This window comes from Aedes albopictus, chromosome 1 (assembly GCF_035046485.1).
Source record: "Aedes albopictus strain Foshan chromosome 1, AalbF5, whole genome shotgun sequence".
NCBI lineage: Eukaryota > Metazoa > Arthropoda > Insecta > Diptera > Culicidae > Aedes > Aedes albopictus.
In genome coordinates, this window is record NC_085136.1 from 274,823,387 (window position 1) to 274,842,084 (window position 18,698).

Consider the following 18,698-nt stretch of genomic DNA (forward strand, 5'->3'; position numbering starts at 1 on the left):
CGTTCCAAAATTCAAGATGTTTATTTAATTTCCCTCTAATTGACTTATATATAAATGTGTTTTGAAGGAAAGTAACAACATAGTCGCCAATAAATTGAAAAAGTAATGGAATGCATATTAAAAATAGACTAATTTGCTAAAAAAACCGTGAGAAAAATAAAATCGCTATAACATTTGCTCTTGTTAAAAATTTCAAGTTATGTCAAATGTTTTTCAGAGTTCATTCAGTCTTGAATGGTCAAAATTTCACTGCAATCGGTTCATTAAATCCGGAGGTATAATAGCTCAAAGTTGGCTATCGAATAATTATAACGTTTTCAAGAATCTTTATAACTTCGTGGAAAATGGCCCGATCTTTCCCAAATTTGGACCACTGATACACAACTAGTTGATGAACTTACAGTAAAAATTTGAGAATATTCGATACACTTTTCGAAAAGTTACAGCTAGTTGAACATTTTAGGAAAAGTGAAAATTTTACCTGTCCCGATCATTTTGTCTATCCCCTGTAGGTAAAATAATGTGTTGGTCTTCAACATGTTTTTTCACCTTCAATGATCTTTTTAGTCCTTTCTCCTGAAATTTTTGTATTGTATACTTTTTTTCAATACGTATTCAATGAAAAAAATAAACGGATTTCAGTGTTAAATAAAAAAGAATAATTGTTGACAAATTTTCACAGAATTTAATTAAACTTACTGAATGAAGATCAATGAAAACCAGTAAAATAGACAAAACTCCCTAAAATCCAGAGTAAAGTATCCATAAACCAGCCTGCGCTACAGTCGACTGGTGCCGGAACGTGCGTCCACAACATTTGTAACACATATCAACCCTTTTCGGACCGGAACACTCAGCATTCCCGTCGCACGCTGTGCTGGGCTTCCTTCAACCCCCTCCTATTTTGCATGCGGAGTCGTGCCGGCCGGCTTGAGCGGTGTCTGATGACTCCCTGCTGTCGTCGGCCATAGGGATCCCTTTTGAGAGAGAATCCCTTTCTTGCACAAAGCGCAAACGAGAGTCGACCTAATAAGCATCGTCGGGGTGCTGCTGTTGTTGTAATGTCAACTTGATCTGAAATGGATCCCGTTGTAGAGGGGGTTCTCAAATTGAATCTTTATCGGCATATCACGGGTTTTATTGCGGTTATGTAATAGCTTCGAAGCCATACCTTGGGCTTTAAAGCCATAATAAAACCAAGTGAGCTAGTGAAAGCAAACAATGCAACAATTTTGGTTTTATTATGGTTTTGAAGGCTAAAATTTGGCGAAGAATCCATTTAGAATCATGATAAAACTTCTGTAAAATCTGAAAATAAATGGTATTATCGTAGTCTTATGTCAGTCTTATCAACTTATGTCAGATTTCCGTTACTTATTGTACCGCCTTGTTCCAATTTGGGAACCACTGTTAAATTAGTTCAATGTGTGTGTGTGATTATTTCAAGTCTTCGTTGGTGAAAGTGAACTGGTGACAACTGGAGTTCGTGTGAGTGCTTGCCAGGGTCCTCTGTTTAAAGCAGATAGGACATAGGAAGCACCCCCAAAAAGGATCCTACCATACCATGTGTATTTAGCCGGGATGTAATTGTTATTGCAGTAATCATCCTCCTAATAGTCGTAGCGAAACTGCTTGCTGAAAAGTGAAGTGTTCGGAAATTGACTATGTGGGTGGGTGGTTGGCGAGGCTGGGGGATGTGACATATGCAAAATAATTGATGAGCGTCGCTTGAAACAGGGAGACCAAGATCGGATGTTAATTTAGACAGATTATGATTGGTTGCGAGAATAGGGATTTAATTTTCCCGGAACAGTAGTTCACTTGAAATTGTTCTTATGCTACGATAACAGTTGAGTTACGTACGAACTTTGTTGAACGCCTGGAGTTATCCGGTTGTTTTTAGGGGAAAAGTGGCAAGTGGGATGAGAACGCAACTTTGCTGGGAGAAGTTCAATCATGACGACCAGAAATTGAACGGGGCAGAGCGGGGTGAGACCAAAATCCCCGAAACTCGCTTTCCAAACATAGTTTAAACAAGTGGCAAAAGTTTTCAGATTAAATTCTGAATAAATTTGTGCTTTTGACATGTGTGTATGTGTACTACATTCGAAGATAGGCGGGGGTGAGGGCGGAAATGAAGCTGGGAAGAATTAGTGCAGTTTTCCTCGCTCAACTTCCAAGGGAGCACTGACTGGGAGATGAAAACTTAGTTTTCGTTATTTCCCAAAACTTTGTACGTACCATACGACAACGTCGGGTCGGATGATGGTGGGCAAAACTTTCCGGCTCGGTGGGGAAGGTTTCCCGCTATAATGCCAACGCGTAGTGTAGTCAAAAATTTGTTGCCCAACTTCGGAACGTGTGATGGTGAAATTAATTTTGTTGGAAGTAAAATTGAGACTTTATTTGGTTTGCTCGAAGTTTGGGTGCGTACTGGGATGGAATTAAGTTGGCACAAGTTTATTTATCTGCGTTGTTTGCTCTAGGATACTTGATGTTATGGAATTGGCGTATGGTAGATACTTATTAATAGGGTATTGTACCATTTGGGCAGGTGTACCTATTTTGGGCACTTGTCGCTATAACTAAGTCAATTTCAAACCGATTGATTTGAATTTTTGTACAGAGTTAGATACTGTACGCGTCAAACTATGTACAAATTTTCAAATCAATCGGTTTGAAATTGACTTAATCATAGCGGAAAGTGCCCAAAATAGGTACACCTGCCCAAATGGTACAAGACCCTATATATTCTAAGGGGTGATTTAAGCTTTCATGTGCCTTCATACTCATTACATGACTTACAAATATACAAACTAATCGATGATCAACTCGATGTGATTGTAATGACTCGTATCAATAGTTTAATTAAAAAGGCAAAATGCAGATATATTAGTGACACAGAGAGCTCTGTGTTAGTGAGCTCGTTTCATATTACTTTTACTATTCGTTATACAATAAAATCTACAAAAAGCCCTAAATTGCAAGTTGTAGCAAACATATTTACTTCTGAGCTTGAATTAGTGCTATTAGATTTCTTTGTTCTCCGGTGGGTAATAGAGGATACAGCCGAAACCATTGAAACTTGCGAATACTAAGATACATTTTCATTTATAAAACCCTAAATAAACACAAACTTAAACTAAAAGTGTATAAAATCCACCTTATAAAAGTCCACTAGCACAGAGAAACAGACGTCACACTCCGGTTGCTTCCCATCGATCACCTTTTTTACGGTTAATTCAAATTTTCGATAGTTGGTCAATTGATCACTTGCGGCGCTGGCGTCGTTTTTACTCCTGTTTGACGTTTGCTCACTACCGCCACCCAAGGATGGGAACACTCACTTGCAAAGAGGTACACTCACTTACTATTTTCTTTGCTCAGAAGCGTGCAATCTAGAAATGATGTATGGACGACTTTTTCCTTGTGATTTGGTTTAAAAGTTTGCCGAAGAGAGTAGGAGTCGCCTACGCATACAAAAGTCGTGACAGAGCTGTGAAAGCGAATGTAAATTACACTCACCTCGTGGAGAGTTGCCTTCGCAGCTTCCTCATGACTTTTGTATGCCCCTACTCTCTTCGGCAAACTTTTAGACCAAATCACAAGGAAAAAGTCGTCCATACATCGTTTCTTGATTGTACGCTTCTGAGCTGAGAAAATAGCAAGTGAATGTAACTCTTTGCAAGTGAGTGTTCCCATCCCTGCCGCCACCTAGTGTTGGCCCGGCCAACCACAGTACGTTTAGCATTGGGCGGTTACACTTTCGTGACGATGTTTTTCAATGAAATTTGTTCTAACTATTACGTCTGTTTCTCTGTACCACTAATATTGAGTGTTTCCCAAGGCTTAACAAGTTAAAAGTGAATGAGAGGCATATGAGTTTAGATTGTGTGAGTGGTAACTTTATTTTGATAATGAGTAAGCCGACAGATTTTAAGACCAAAGCAATCTAAAGTGAGTCAAATGTGTGTGAGTCGTTCTTAAGTAGAGTGCGTGTGTCAAAAAAGTAATCGAATGTCAACCAAACGTAAATGAACTGCATCGTCGACAAGCCAACAAATATCTGCCCAGCTCAAACGAGTTACTTCACGCTGGCTGCAGAACGAACCCCGAAGAAGGAAAAGCTCCTTTCCTTCAACGTGTAAGGGAACCCGGTTGAACTGGTAAGATACCTAAATATGAGCTGATCATCAAAGGGATCCTAGGGAAATGCGTCTACTCTAAGACGGAGTCAGGATCATGATATCCTCTTCGGAGCACTATTGGGACAGTATCGGAATACCTGAAGATGATGAAATTGGAATACTTTGCGACGCTGAATGATTGGAATGGAATTGCACAGCATTGCTTGGACAGCATTACTTTCGAAATATGCTCCAAGGGGCCTTGACGACATAGGTTCAAAGATTCAACAAGTCTCATGGAGGAGTTAAAGATGGCCACTGCAGATTTAGCAAATGAGGTGCATCAAGGCGATTATGCATCGAAACCAGCACTACTTCATACCCCTGGTCATCTATTAACCTAACGGAACTCAAGAACATCAGGGTTCTGTAACAGTCCCATTCAGGAGATTGGTGCCACAGCTTTGGTAGAAGCAAAGATATCCCTCCTACCTGCAGGAATTCCAGGGATTGCTAAAGATTTTTCTTCAGAAAATCCCCCCGGTATTCCTCAAAAACTTCCTCCAAAAAATTCTCCAAGGATTTCTCCAGGACATCATGCAGGGATTCTTCCAGAGAATCATTCAAGGGATTCTTCGATACTTCGAAAATTCTTGCAGTGCTCAGAAGAATTCCTGAAGAAACCGCTGGAGAATTTGTTTGAGGAATCCTTGGAAAAAAAATCTGTGGGATTCCTTGGAGACTCTCTGAAGAATTTCCTGGAATAATCCTTTGAAAAAATCCTAGAGGAATCTCCAGAGAAATCCTTTTGAAAATTCCTAGATGAATCTTTTCATGAATCCCTAGAGGGATCTCTGATGGATTTTTGGTGAAATTGTTGTGAAAATCCCGGGATAAAATGCCATGCGAGAAATCAAATTCGGTACTTCGCCACGTCATGGTATACCATATTCAGGTCAAGGAATAACTTGCCCGGTGGAAGTCTCTGTTAACGAAAGTGTAGCTCTGATTACCAATGCCCCTAACGTTCTCCCAGAGGATCAATGAGTCTCAGTGGAAGAGCTGAAGGCCGCTATGAAGCACATGTTACGACCTGATAGCACTGGGCTTCGACAGATCGCTGCTTGGAACTCATCGACTTACCCAACACAGTCCAAAATGGTACCGATCCACAATTCGGGAGAGGATCCAACAATCCCTCCAGCTATTGCCCAATAAGCTTGCTCTCATCCTTGAACTATTTGAAAAGCGTATCTATGGAATACTTCTAGAACACTCTAATACCATCAACATTCTCTTGGATGAACACTTCCGATGTCGACGTAGGCATTCGACGGTCTGCCAACTTTAACGAGTGGCCAACCTTGTTAGGCTGGATATGGTGCTCTCGAAGACAGTGGTTTTGGCCTTTCTAGATGCACAAAAGATCTCATTAACCTTCATCCAGCCAACGTACATTTTCCACCTTCGGAAAAGCACAAAAATGGTCATAACTTTTTTGTTTTGATGGATTCTGATGAAATTTTCACAACTTCCCGAAAATTCTTCTAGCTTATGATGCCGGGGACATGAGTGCCTGGTCCACATGGTTCCGGAGTTATTCCGGATTGTCTTGGGGTACCAAAATTGGCCACATACTTTGCGCAACGTATATCTCAAGATCCCGATGAGGTAAAAGTATAGTGTCTTCGGCGAATTTGTTTAGCAGGTAAGAACTAACTGGCAACGGCGACTTTGGTTCGCGATTCGGCTGCTAGGCGGCGCCAGTGTCAAAAATGTTCAAACCTTCATATCTCAGACACCTTATACGATAGAATGATGCTGTCTTTGGCAAAATTCTTCAGCATGCTCAGAACTATTTTATAGTAAAGTCTTTGGTTTGGGATTTATCCGCTAGGTGGCGCATTGTGTCTGAAAAATTCAAATACGTTTATCTCGATACCCTAATGAGGTACAAGCATGCCGTTTTCAGCAAAGTTGTCCAGCAGGCTAAGAACTACCTGGCAATGGCGTTTTTGGTTCGAGAATCGTCCGCTAGGTGGTGCCAGGGTCAACAATCTTCAAACTTCTGTATCTCAGAATCCTGATAAGATAAGATTATGCCATCTTCAACAAAATTCTTCAGCAAGCTAAAAACTGTCTGATAGTTGAGTCTTTGATTCGTGATTTATTCGCTAGGTGGCACCTTGTGTATAATATTTAAACACGTGTATCTCGTTACTGTAATAAGCTAAAATCATGACGTTTTCTGTAAAATTGTTCGGCAGGTTGAGATCTATCCGGCAATGGCGACGCTAGGTGACACCAGCAATCAAAATATTCAAACAATTTTATCTCAAATATCGGAAACCGTCCAGCAAATTGTTCCGAAAGTTAAGAGGAAGTAAGTGGTGTTCTTGGTTCTGATGTTATTCGATAGGTTCCGTCTAGTTTTAAGAACAAAGAACATATTTGTATGAACACCCTAATGAACAAGAAGTATTCCATTTTCAGCATACACTGAAGTTTTTTTTTACGACGGTAATTGTCCCGCGTAAAAAAAAACCGCGTAAAAAAAAACCGCGTTATTTCAAGACCCGTCGTAAAAAAAAACCGCGTTATTTCAAGACCCGTCGTAAAAAAAAACCGCGTTATTTCAAAAAACGTCGTAAAAAAAGTCAAGTCACGTTAGATGTGGTGCTGACTATTTTACGCGTGTTTTTGAAAAAAACGCGAATTTTTTTTACGACGGTTTTTGAAATAACGCGGTTTTTTTTTACGACGGGTCTTGAAATAACGCGGTTTTTTTTTAGGACGGACCGCGTAAAAAAAACCGCGTAAAAAAAAACCGCGTAAAAAAAAACCGCGTAAAAAAAAACTTCAGTGTAGTTGTTTAGCAAGCTAAGAGTAATTTGGCAGGATAGTCGACGGTCGGGTACGGTGGTACAAGAGGCATTATTTTAATACCGTCTTTGACCTCCTGCAGACAAATTTTGTCGCCCTACAATATTGCTTCTTTTGCTCCCTTTTTTTCTTCCGGAAATGTCTCCGAGAATTTGTACAGGAACTTTTTCGGGAATTCCACTAGGAATTTATCCAAGAATTCGACTGGGAATTCCTCAAGAACTTTCTCCAGGAATTTCTTTAGGAAATCGTCCGGGAATTTTCTTGGACATCCTCCTCCGGGAAATCCTCTAGAAAATCCTCCAGGAATTGTTTTGGGTATTTCTTCTGGAAATCTTCCAGAAAATCCTCCGGATTCCTCCGGAAATTTCCCCAGGATTTCATCTAAGACTCCTATCAGGAATTCATACGGCAATTTCTGCAAGAATTCTTCTGGGAATTTTCCTAGGAATTCCTCCGGACTTTTTATTCCTAGATTTTCTCCGGAAAATTCACTGAGAATTTCCCTAGAAATTCGTCAATGAGTGCCTCCGGGAATTCCTCCATGAACTCTGCCGGGCATTTCTTCAGGAATACCTGCGGGATGTTCTATAGGAATTCCTCCAAGAATTTCTCTAGGAATTTCTCCGGGAATTTTTTCAGGAGTTTCTCCAGGAATATATCCGGGAATTTTCTAAGGAAAACTGTAGGTTGTTTTTTCAAGAAAAATCCTCTGGGAATTCAGGAAGTCTTCCGTGATTTTTTTTCTCACAAAACCCTCGAGAAATTTCTTCCGGAATTCCTCTAAGACTTTCTTTAAGAATACCTCCGGGAATTTGTCCTGTAATTCCTCCAGGAATTGTTTTGGGAATTTCTTCTGAAATTCTTGCAGAAAATCCTCCAGGAATTCTTCTTCTGAAATTTCTCCGGAAATTTTTAAAGGAAATCTTCGGGATTTTCTCAGGAAATCCTCTGGGAATTTCACCAAGTATTCCTCTGAGAATCCCTCTAGGATTTCAAACAGGAATTCCTCAGCAAATTTCTCTAGGAATTCCTCCGGTAATTTATCCAGCAAGTGGGCTTCGTGGCCGAGCGGTTAGCGGCGTCAGTCGTTCAGGTGTCTCGTAAGCCTCGGAGTGTGGGTTCGATTCCCGCTCCAGTCGGGGAAAACTTTTCGTCAAACGAAAAATTCTCCACTGGGCCACTGGGTGTTATATGTGTTGTCCGTTGTCAAATGTTAGTATTGTTCAGTCTGTAGAGGCCGCAAGGTCGAAGACGGTGTAATTGTCTTTTAATTCCTCTGGAATATTCTTCAGGGAAACCTCCTTCCTAGGGGATTCCCCTTAGGATATTCCTGGAAGAATCTCTGTAGGAATCCCCGGGAGAATTCCTGGAGAAATACCCGAAAGAATTCCTGGAAATAGTCCCGGAAAAAGTCCTGGAGAAATTACTGAAGGAATCACCGGAGGAATTGCTGATGGGAGTCTTAAAAGAATTCCCGGAGAAATTCCTGGAGGGAATCGTAAAGAAATTCCTAGTGAAATTCCAGGAAAAAAGTGGAAGGATTTCCTGAAAAAAATCCTAGTGGAATTTCTGGAGAAATTCCAGGGAGAATTTCCAGAGACATCCCCGGAGAAATTCCCGGCGGAATTCCTGGAGAAAACAAAGGAGGAATTCCTAGAGAAATTCCCAGAGGAATTCCTAGAGAAATTCCCAGAGGAATTCCTGGAGAAATTCCCAGAGCAATTCCTGGAGACATTCTCAGAGGGTTTTCTGAAAAAAAAAGTCACGGAAGATTTCCTGAAGCAAGACTCCCTGAAGAAATTCCCAATGGATTTTTTTGAGAGAAAAAAAAACCGGAAGTTTTCCTGAAGAAATTCCTTGAGAAATTTCTAGGGGAACTTCCAGAGGAGTTCCTGAAAGAATATTGCTTATACAGGTCAAACATCCCGACCATTCCAAATCATAACATTTTCTCATTCCTCACAGATAGCTCTGCGAAACGTTTGTGAATCGCTTTAAACGGCTGTGGCTCCCCCTGAAGCTCACCTGAGATAGATAATCATAAATGTATTTTCCTAAACTGTAGGCCCTCTGTAATCTCCCACTACGCCTCTGAAACTTCTTGAAATACCTCCGAGAATTACTGAAACCGTATCGGACCCCATGTATGTAACACACTTGAGAATCTCTGAAACTTAACGCCTCTGAAAACCACTGATAATGCTCTGAATCTTCCAAAAACCTCCAGAACCGCTTCTGGATCTCCTGTTACGCACCCGAAAATGCCCCGGTAATCTCAGAAACCCACTGAGGAAGATTACAAGTGGTAGCCGAAATATGCGTGTCTGTCAAAGGATAAGCAAAATAGGGCGAATTGAAAAGTACAAAACTGATTACACTCATTCGAAGAGGGTATTCTGCTTAGAGGATTCGAAAAGTCGGTACAAGCTCAGAAACCCGCTGAAATTCCTCCGAAACCTCCTGAAATGTCACCGAAAACTCCCTGAAACCCCCTCGCATCGCATGTAACGCACCTAAGATCCTCCGAATCCTCCGAAAACGCTGCTGGATCCCCCTGCAAATCCTCTGGAACTTCCAGAAATGTCATCGAAAACCCCCTGAAACCCTTCGGACCCCATATAATACATCCGAGACCCTCCGAAACCCCCGAAAACGGTCGTGTAACGCTTCCGGAACTCCTTGAAAATCTCATGGACTCACTTTTGAAACATCCTGAAGTGTCACCGGAAACTCTCTGAAACCCCCGCGCTCCGCATCTAACGCACTTGATACCCTCCGAAACCCGAAATCCATTTAGGCGAAAATTCTATTTAAGCAGTCACGGCTCATCTATATGAAGGTTTGGGTGTAATGACTATCACTTGCAGTGTGTAGTAGTGTGACCTTTACCTTAGTGTTAGTTATCCTCAGGAAGACTGCAAGTGGTAGTCGAAATACGCGTGTCTGTCAAAGTATATACACAAACACTCTCAATAGACGTAATCACGTTCAATTGTATGCGTGCCTTTTTTGTAGATGTAGTTGTGAAACTGCGAGGAAAATATTTGCACCCCGGACGTTAGTTTTATCATTATTTACCCGTTTTACCCAATTCGATTGGGTAATATTTCCATATGCAATCTGAATAGCCTTTCAATCGGCGTGTACTTTTGTGTGAGGAAAAATTTGCGCTAGTGTTCGTGTGTTGAAATGTCACTTATCTCTATAGGCTATTCTGATGAGAGTTCGAAAAGTCAGGACAAGATTTTATGTGGGATTTATCGTCAGGTGCCGTATTTGTATGTGTGTGGAAAGTAAACATAGTTTTTGTGGGATTCTTCGTACGATATCAGTTAGTGCGTTGATTCGATCGTACCGTGCGTCATCGCTTCGCATGAGATACATCTGTTTCTCAAGATTTGGTTTTATGATGCCAAGCAGTAGGAGATATCGCTCAGTTCCTTTCGATTATGTTCTCTTTAGTGAGCATAATAATGTAGGTTTATTGGTGAGCTCGTTCCATTTTATTTATTTATTTTTCTTTTTCATTTAATCCACCTATGGAGAACTACACTTTACCCACACATATTATGTATTACATTCAGTACTGCTCTGCATTCGAACAACTAGAATGTGTCAAGAGGTTCCAATGTGCCCTAGTTGTTCCAACAATCCCCGAAGCGTATCCAAAACTCCAGATTATTCAAAACCCACAACCGATATCTTTAATACGAAAAAATCTCTCCCCATTTCCTATACAAGTCTAAATCAGACCAACAAGGACAAACACCCCTAGTGCACGCCGGGAAAATGCCGGCACGGCACCCATCTGTATCAGCTAGTTTAAAGAGTCAACGAAAATAAGTTTATACGACTGCCATGCTGATGCTGATGCCGCTGCCCTGCGAGGAGAGACGAAAGCAGCCGCCCTGGCTGCTGCTAGAAGCAGACTCATGTACGCGTGGTTTCACTCGTTCCAGCACTTTTATACGCTCTTCCGAGCTTCCACATTACAGTACATTGCTACGAGAACGACGACTCCCCTTGTGTCCTCTGTGCTCTCGCGTTTCCCCACTTGCTTCGGTTGCTCGGTGCCGGGAAAAATCGATAAAAGTTCACCCCTTTTATCTGTCGGTCGTTTTCACATCTCCGTACTGGGCTAGCTCTTAAATCCTGCCGCCATGTCGTCCCGGATAGCTAGCTGCTTGCTGCTAGATGATACCACCACCGGGTGAACTGGATTGTTGTGAAGGTTTGCCGAGTGTTCTCTTGGTTGAAGCGCAAATTTTAAAGTATTCTCGGCTGGTGCTGGATTATGCAGGATACATTTTTGTGTGTAGCGACTTTTGAAGATGTTCTGCGTCGGGTAGGGTAAACGATATTTCATAGAGGGATGGTCGCGAGTCACTTTCCGAGTGAGATGGGTACGAATTCAGTCTAGTCATAACTACATAATACAATCTCGCTTCCCTTGACAATCGTGGAAATACAGAAGTACATGTACACAATTCTAGTAATCAACAGATCACACACTTTCCCTTGTCCATTGGCCGTGTGTTCAGCATTGTTTAGAAAAATTGGTGAGCTCGTTCCACACAATTTGTTTTATTCAATTTCACAATAAAATATTTCTTGTTAAAAACCGCTGAGGGGCCTCAGTAGTGAAAGTTCGCCAACTTAGATTATTGCCAGCCATAGATGCGTAGATCATCGGTAATACTTGGTATATTACCGTATTGTCGTAGTCAAGACAATTTTATTATCTTGCCGGTACCAGCCCTGCTTAAATGGTACTACAATGTTGCCATGCAAAGCAGCATCATCACCCGAACCACCCCCATTTGTAAAGAGCAAAAGAGATCTCCACGATATTGTTCCCTCAGTATTTAAACGCATTAAAATCATTTCAAAGCGATACTAATTGTTTACATTTCTTCTCTGTTCATTTTCAGAAAACTCAGCACAATGTGGGCCACGGTTCGACGGAAATAACCTTTCACTCGCGTTGCCGCCGCCGCCGCCACCGCCAACATCGGGGACGCAGCCAGGCCGCAGGTTTATCAACTCTGCAGTTATCATACAAAGTGAACGCGTGCGTCGGACAGTGTTGTTCTAGTGGAGGGATAATTTCATTTCGACAGTGTATTCTCATTAGTGCTTCACGTTCAGCAAAAGTGTGTGCGTGTGCTGGCACAGGATGCTATCTATTCTGGAAAGTGAACACCGGAAAGTGGAGCTGTGAGCTGATGCACCAAAATCGATGCCACCTCGGTCATGAAATTTACATAAATTAATCGAATGGATACAGTTGAACATCTGACCTGGCCGGGCCTGTGAAGAGGGCTAATGAGGAATACAGTGTGCTGATTGTCAATCAAATTACAGATATTTGTATGCAGCTTTTACTGGCCTTTGAAAGCCTGTGGGAGTGCTGTGTTTCGACCACATTTCTGGAATAAGTGAATTATTATTGGTTGTTTTTTTTCAACAGGAAAAGAATAAGCGTAGTGCGTAGCAAACCAGTGTAGATGTTGTGCGATAAACGCAAGTGTTGACCTCAAGTGAGCTCAATCCGATATCCAATTTTTAGTTGGATTTTTTATTTCAAGTGCAAAAGAAAAATACAAAGAAGAAAACAGAAATAAAGTGACCAACAGAAGAAACCCAAACCCCGAAGAGCCACTCGCAGTCAGTGGCGCAAAACCGTTTTTCCCCCAAAACCCCGCCAAAATACGTCAACTAGCGACGACGACGTCGACGACGCCGCACTAGCGAAACGATGTTGCCGAAACGATCCCGTTTGGGCGATGTCCGGGGACCGATCTCGAACGGACCGCTGCAGTCGCGGCCGTTGGTGGCCCTGCTGGACGGGCGGGACTGCTCGATCGAGATGCCCATATTGAAGGACGTTGCCACAGTCGCGTTCTGCGACGCACAGAGCACATCGGAGATTCACGAAAAAGTAAGTTGAAGCATGGTTGGATCTGTCTAATATAAGTTCAAAAGTTCTCATACTTTTCACAAGCGTATTAAACTCGTAGGTGATTGTTTCTCAATTAGCGTGGAGCAAGATGAGTTGTATTTCGTAAGCTATGAATGAATTAATTTTCACTGTTCCGTCAATCAAAATGGATTTAATGTACAGCATGATTGTACGCTTATGTATTTGCTTCATTGCGTTTTTGACGTAGGACTACGTCTCTCTTTTCTATACCGGGTGTCATTCTAAATTTTCAGAAATCAGCCGCGTTACGTTTAAAGTGGAGATTTTGAGCGTTAATAGCTCAGCCATTTCTTGTTGAATTTTCAAAATTTTGGCACCAATTGATTGCAAATCTTTACACCAATTATGTCCAATAATAATATTTGCTGTTTTTCAATAACAAACTATTGAAAAATTGGGAAAAGTGAACCCATGTTTATTCCAGCCAATCACGATCGAGCACATTTTGGAGCACATTTTGGATGCTCCCGTCGAATATAAAAGCTACTGCTTCTTCGCATCTTCCCTCATTTGCCTTTGTCGTCTCGAGGTGAACGCATCGAACGAGAGCTGCCCACTTTCTTCGTTTGCGTTTTCGCTCATTATTCTTTGACGGCCGTGTTGGCTCGGCGTCGGTGGTTGTCGGCAAGGGTGCTGTTGCACATTCGCCTTCTAACCGTCTAACGCGGCAGACGAAGGAAAGAATACGTTTCATCGATTGCTCGGCGGTGGTGGCAGAGGCAGCAAAATCCACAGAAAGATCAGCGACATACGAATTTGCGAGTTGCGTCGCTGTCCTCGGGGCTCGGTCCTTTCGCCGATTGATTGGCGGTGGCGCATTGATGATAGCATCAGGAACATCCAGGGCAACAAGCGGCGGGCCAATTTTCGACGGCGTTCAGCATTCAGCACGGAGGAATCCAACACGCATTGCGTGGCATGATAAATTCATGTCATTTTTTGTCTAAAATCTTTCAATATTCAATCGGTTCTTTTCAGGACCATAGAAAATTATTCATCAAGAGTTGTGAATCAGATAATTATTTCATTCCATCATGGATCGGTAAAAGTGTGGTGCAACCGAAAAGTGAAAGATTGAATGCTTGGTGGCCCCGCAAGAATGATGATGCCGGCCACTAATGGTTCCATCCGGAATTTATCAACCCTATCCGAACCATTTTTCGTGAAACATCGATAAATTATAACGTTGTTCGAGTTAAAATGATCTTAACCTTACAATATTTTGATTACTTTATTCGTTAAATGGAAATTTTCTCATTTCTCGGTTGATTAACCGTTTCAAGCGTCTGGTGCATGCGGGGCGGGTCATGCAAATAAAATATACTGAAAAGCCAGCCGAATGGGAGGAGCTTCATCTGCTAATCTAGGGCATAAAAGCTGCTCCCTCTGATTTCTTTAGTCATTTTCGTTGGATCAGTCAAGCAGGGTGGATGTCACCTCCACACCTGAGCACTACCCATCGGCGACTCTCGGCTATCGTGCTGATAGCGTCATGAATCTTATCCACGGCAGAAAGCGGCCTACCAATTTTCGGTGGCATCCTGCAGGATTAGCACGGAGAAAACCAACACGCATTGCGTGGCAAGGCGGTTTCATGCCATTTTCTTCCTGAAATCGTTACTTTATCAAACGGTCCTTATCAGGATCACCAAAAAATTATTCTCCAAGAGTTGTAAATCAGATAATTTTACTCCATCAATCGAGAAAAGTGTGGTTCACCCGAAAAATGAATGATTGAATTCCGGCCACTAATGGTTCCACCCAGAATTCAGCAACGCATTACCCTATCAGAACTATTTTCCGTAAAACATTGTTTAACTCTAACAATTTTCGAATTAAAATGATCTAAATCATCCAATATTTTGTTTACTTTAACGCTTAATGAATTTTTTTTCCATTTCTGGGTTGATTAATCGTTTGAAGCGTCTGAAGCAGGCGGGGCGGGCCATGCAAATGAAATATTCTGGAAAGCCAGCCGAATGGGAGGAGCTGCATCTGCTAATCTAGGGGTATAAAAGCTGTTCCCTCTGATTTCTTTCTGGATTCCGCCAGACTGAAAAAATGTCGAATGTCGGGTTAAAGTCGGGTCAATTTTTATCGAATGTTGGGCCACTGTTGGACCAACATCGATCAACTATTGGGTCTATGTTAGGTTTGGTGGCTAAAATCAAAATAGGTGAATGATAGGTTGATGTCGGGTTTGACGTCATCAACTATGGTAAAAGCTTTAAACCTACAACACCACAAATTTATGCTTCCTAGCTGGGGCTCAATTGAATGATGTGCCTTGACTGAGGCTGGAGCTGAAAATTAGTAAAAGCTCGAGATCAGTCTTACCCAACCAATCACAATCAAGCATAGTTCTGTGAGGCGACACGACGAAACTTATATAAGTGGTGCACACACTCATTTCGATCATTTCATCGGCACACACAGCAGCGGACGGACAGCACCGAGCGGCAGCAAGATCCCAAAAAAGATCCGCTTCAACGGATGAGCAAGCGGGTGGCACCGCCCTCTGTCCAATGAAGCCTCGATTCTTTTCGGATCCATCGGCAGTGGAGGCAGTAGCGGAAGCAACATCCAAAGAAAAATCCGCCTCGGCAAACGAAAATTCGATTGGCGTCACTTTTTGTTTGCCGGGGCCCCGATTCTTTCATGGATTGTCGGTGGCAGCAGCAACAAGATCCCAAAAAAGATCCGCTTCAACGGATGAGCAAGCGGGTGGCACCGCCCTCTGTCCAATGAAGCCTCGATTCTTTTCGGATCCATCGGCAGTGGAGGCAGTAGCGGAAGCAACATCCAAAGAAAAATCCGCCTCGGCAAACGAAAATTCGATTGGCGTCACTTTTTGTTTGCCGGGGCCCCGATTCTTTCATGGATTGTCGGTGGCAGCAGCAACAAGATCCCAAAAAAGATCCGCTTCAACGGATGAGCAAGCGGGTGGCACCGCCCTCTGTCCAATGAAGCCTCGATTCTTTTCGGATCCATCGGCAGTGGAGGCAGCAGCGGAAGCAACATCCAAAGATAAATCCGCCTCGGCAAACGAAAATTCGATTGACGTCACTTTTCGTTTGCCGGGGCCCCGATTCTTTCATGGATTGTAAGCGGCAGCAGCAGCAAGATCCCAAAAAAGATCCGCTTCAACGGATGAGCAAGCGGGTGGCACCGCCCTCTGTCCAATGAAGCCTCGATTCTTTTCGGATCAATCGGCAGTGGAGGCAGCAGCGGAAGCAACATCCAAAGATAAATCCGCCTCGGCAAACGAAAATTCGATTGACGTCACTTTTCGTTTGCCGGGGCCCCGATTCTTTCATGGATTGTAAGCGGCAGCAGCAGCAAGATCCCAAAAAAGATCCGCTTCAACGGATGAGCAAGCGGGTGGCACCGCCCTCTGTCCAATGAAGCCTCGATTCTTTTCGGATCAATCGGTGGTGGCGGCATGGGTGGCAATGAATTATACCAAAATGGTTCTTTTAAGGGCCCCAAAGCTTCCGAAAGAGTTATTTGGAGCATTATTCAATTATTTCTAAAAATTCAACTAATTCTAATTTTTATAGTTTAGTTTATCGATAAAGTTTAATTTTTATACTAAATATACACCGCTGTATATTTGGTATTTGAAATTCCAAATTTACTGTCAATGTCATTCCAATCGAGTAGGATACCTGTCAAATGCGCTTTAAGGTTGAAGGATTCGTCATTGACATAATCGTCATCATTGAAAGTTCGAAAGCAGTTTTCTCATTCTAAACTGAAATTTCTGCAGTGAAAATAAGTTTACTGTACTCCAATCTTCAGCCGCAATACAGTGAATACATTTTCACTGCGGAAATTTCAGCTTTGTACGAGAAAACTGCTTTCGAATTTTCAATGATGACGATTATTTCAATGACGAATCCTTCAACTTTAAAGGCATTGCTCGGCAGCATCATCGTCATGATACGGGAATCATCATTACCAGCAACAATCGCCAGATTTCGAGTCTTTAGCATATAGTGATTTTACTCTGGCCGTTATTTTTGCTGAATAGATACACGTTTACTTCATCTGTGAGCCCCAAATTCTTTATTATGCGTTAAAAATTAGTCCTACGTCAACATTGCGGTTATGTCTCAGACATTACACACTCCTAGTTTTTTAGTTAAATTTTAGTTAAATTGTTGTAGGAAGGCCTCGACCATTTTTGGTTGAAACTCCCTAAAATATTTCTCTGAAGGAATTCTACAACATTTTTCTCCAATTTTTAAATTACGATTTTTTACGATTAGTTCTCGAATTAAACACAATGGAAACATTACATTTTTTAAGGCATCTCTGGAGTAATGATGCTTTACTAGAGGAATAACTTGAGAAATGTCTAGATAATTTCTGGAAAATCATCGGAAATCATCCAGTTAACGGAAATACATATATTGAGAGAAATTCATAAGAAAATGTATGAAAAAGCGTTTCTTCGCAAGATTTGTTGGTGAAACATTGGGAAAGCTCTGCAAGGATTTCTGGATAAATTATTAGAGGAATTTCTGGGTAATTCCCTGGAGAAATGCCAAGTAGAAATTTCAAGAGGACTCAGTAAGAAAATACATATTCATGGAGGGTACTGGTAGCAGCTGCTGCAGTGTTTTTTGTGGAGATTTCTTCTTCCAGAAGTTTAATTGTGAAAGAGAGGAGTTCTACTGGAGATTTGTTCAGGCGTTTCCCAAACTATTCCTTTTGAAATTTCTTCAGGATTTTCTCCAAATATTTTTCCAGAGAGATTTTTAACTAGAGAGAATCAGTGGCGTCTCGTAACCTCACTTTTTACCTGTTCAACGACCCTAAAACTTGTAATTGTGGAGAGTTCAGGTTCTGAATCCAATTGAAAATGGATGGAAACGGCTATTCTCGTCGCTCTCTACAAATTGCATACCAATTTGTTGAGAAAATTCAAGAATTTACATTTGTTGAACAGGTAGATTTGAGGTTAGGGAATCGCCACTGGAGAGAATAAAATTAAGAATAAGGATTCCGTTTAAGCGTTGTCTGAAGGAGTCAATTAACACAAAGTAGGTAGATAATCCAAGGTTTCAGTTGTGAAATCTTAGAACCGGCATTCTACTGAATGAATCTAGAATAGCAAGTGGCGAGATGGGATGTGCCCGATTGACAATCTTGTGAACACACTTCGCTTAACTATTAACTATGTTTCAGTAGTATGTTCGTGTTTTTCATGCTTGGCACAATGAATCTGTTTGACTGGGTTATTCTAGGTGCAGTATGCCAGTTTGCTCCTACGCTCTGCTTTTCCCAGTTTTTTAGCTCCATCGATAGAGCACTTGATGATAATCCACAGAAAGGTTCCGGTTCGGGTGCCTTACCCAGAGATTCTTCCCTAGCTAGCTGATCCGCAATTTCATTGCCTGCAATTCCACAATGACCTGGTACCCAGAATAATTTTACAGTATTCTTTTTAGCCAGCTACTTCAGTAGTGTAATTAACTCTCATACTAGCTTAGAATGACATTCATCAAATGTGCAGACTGCCTTTAAAGCTACCTGACTGTCTGAAAAGATATAGATTATCTCATGTCTATTTTTCTTTTAAGACAGATGGCAGGGCATTCCAACATAGCTTGAATTTCAGCTTGAAACACCGTTGGTCATTATTTACCCATTTGTATGGCGAGTTTAGTCATGGGTGCATATACTCCGGCCCCAGC

General features: G+C 41.8%; 2 protein-coding genes across 27 annotated transcripts in view; one reads left to right on the top strand and one right to left on the bottom strand.

The window, feature by feature from the left end:
* Positions 1 to 18,698, bottom strand: part of LOC109429300 (E3 ubiquitin-protein transferase MAEA) — a 331,826-nt gene that overhangs the window by 255,673 nt on the left and 57,455 nt on the right. The gene's annotated exons all lie outside the window — the stretch shown is intronic.
* The window catches only part of LOC109429301 (C-terminal-binding protein), a 377,738-nt gene that overhangs the window by 213,822 nt on the left and 145,218 nt on the right, over positions 1 to 18,698 (top strand). For 15 of the 26 annotated variants that reach the window (XR_009996515.1, XR_009996516.1, XM_062846801.1 and 12 more), the window contains 2 exons: positions 11,945 to 12,047; positions 12,484 to 12,954. Coding sequence is in view for 24 of the 26 variants with exons in the window: in XM_062846801.1 (XP_062702785.1) it covers positions 12,772 to 12,954 (183 nt within the window). In the remaining 2 variants the exon portion in view is untranslated. Of the gene's footprint in view, positions 1 to 11,944; positions 12,085 to 12,483; positions 12,955 to 18,698 lie in introns of all 26 variants that reach the window. The other 11 variants (XM_062846798.1, XM_062846793.1, XM_062846802.1 and 8 more) reach the window with 3 other exon arrangements.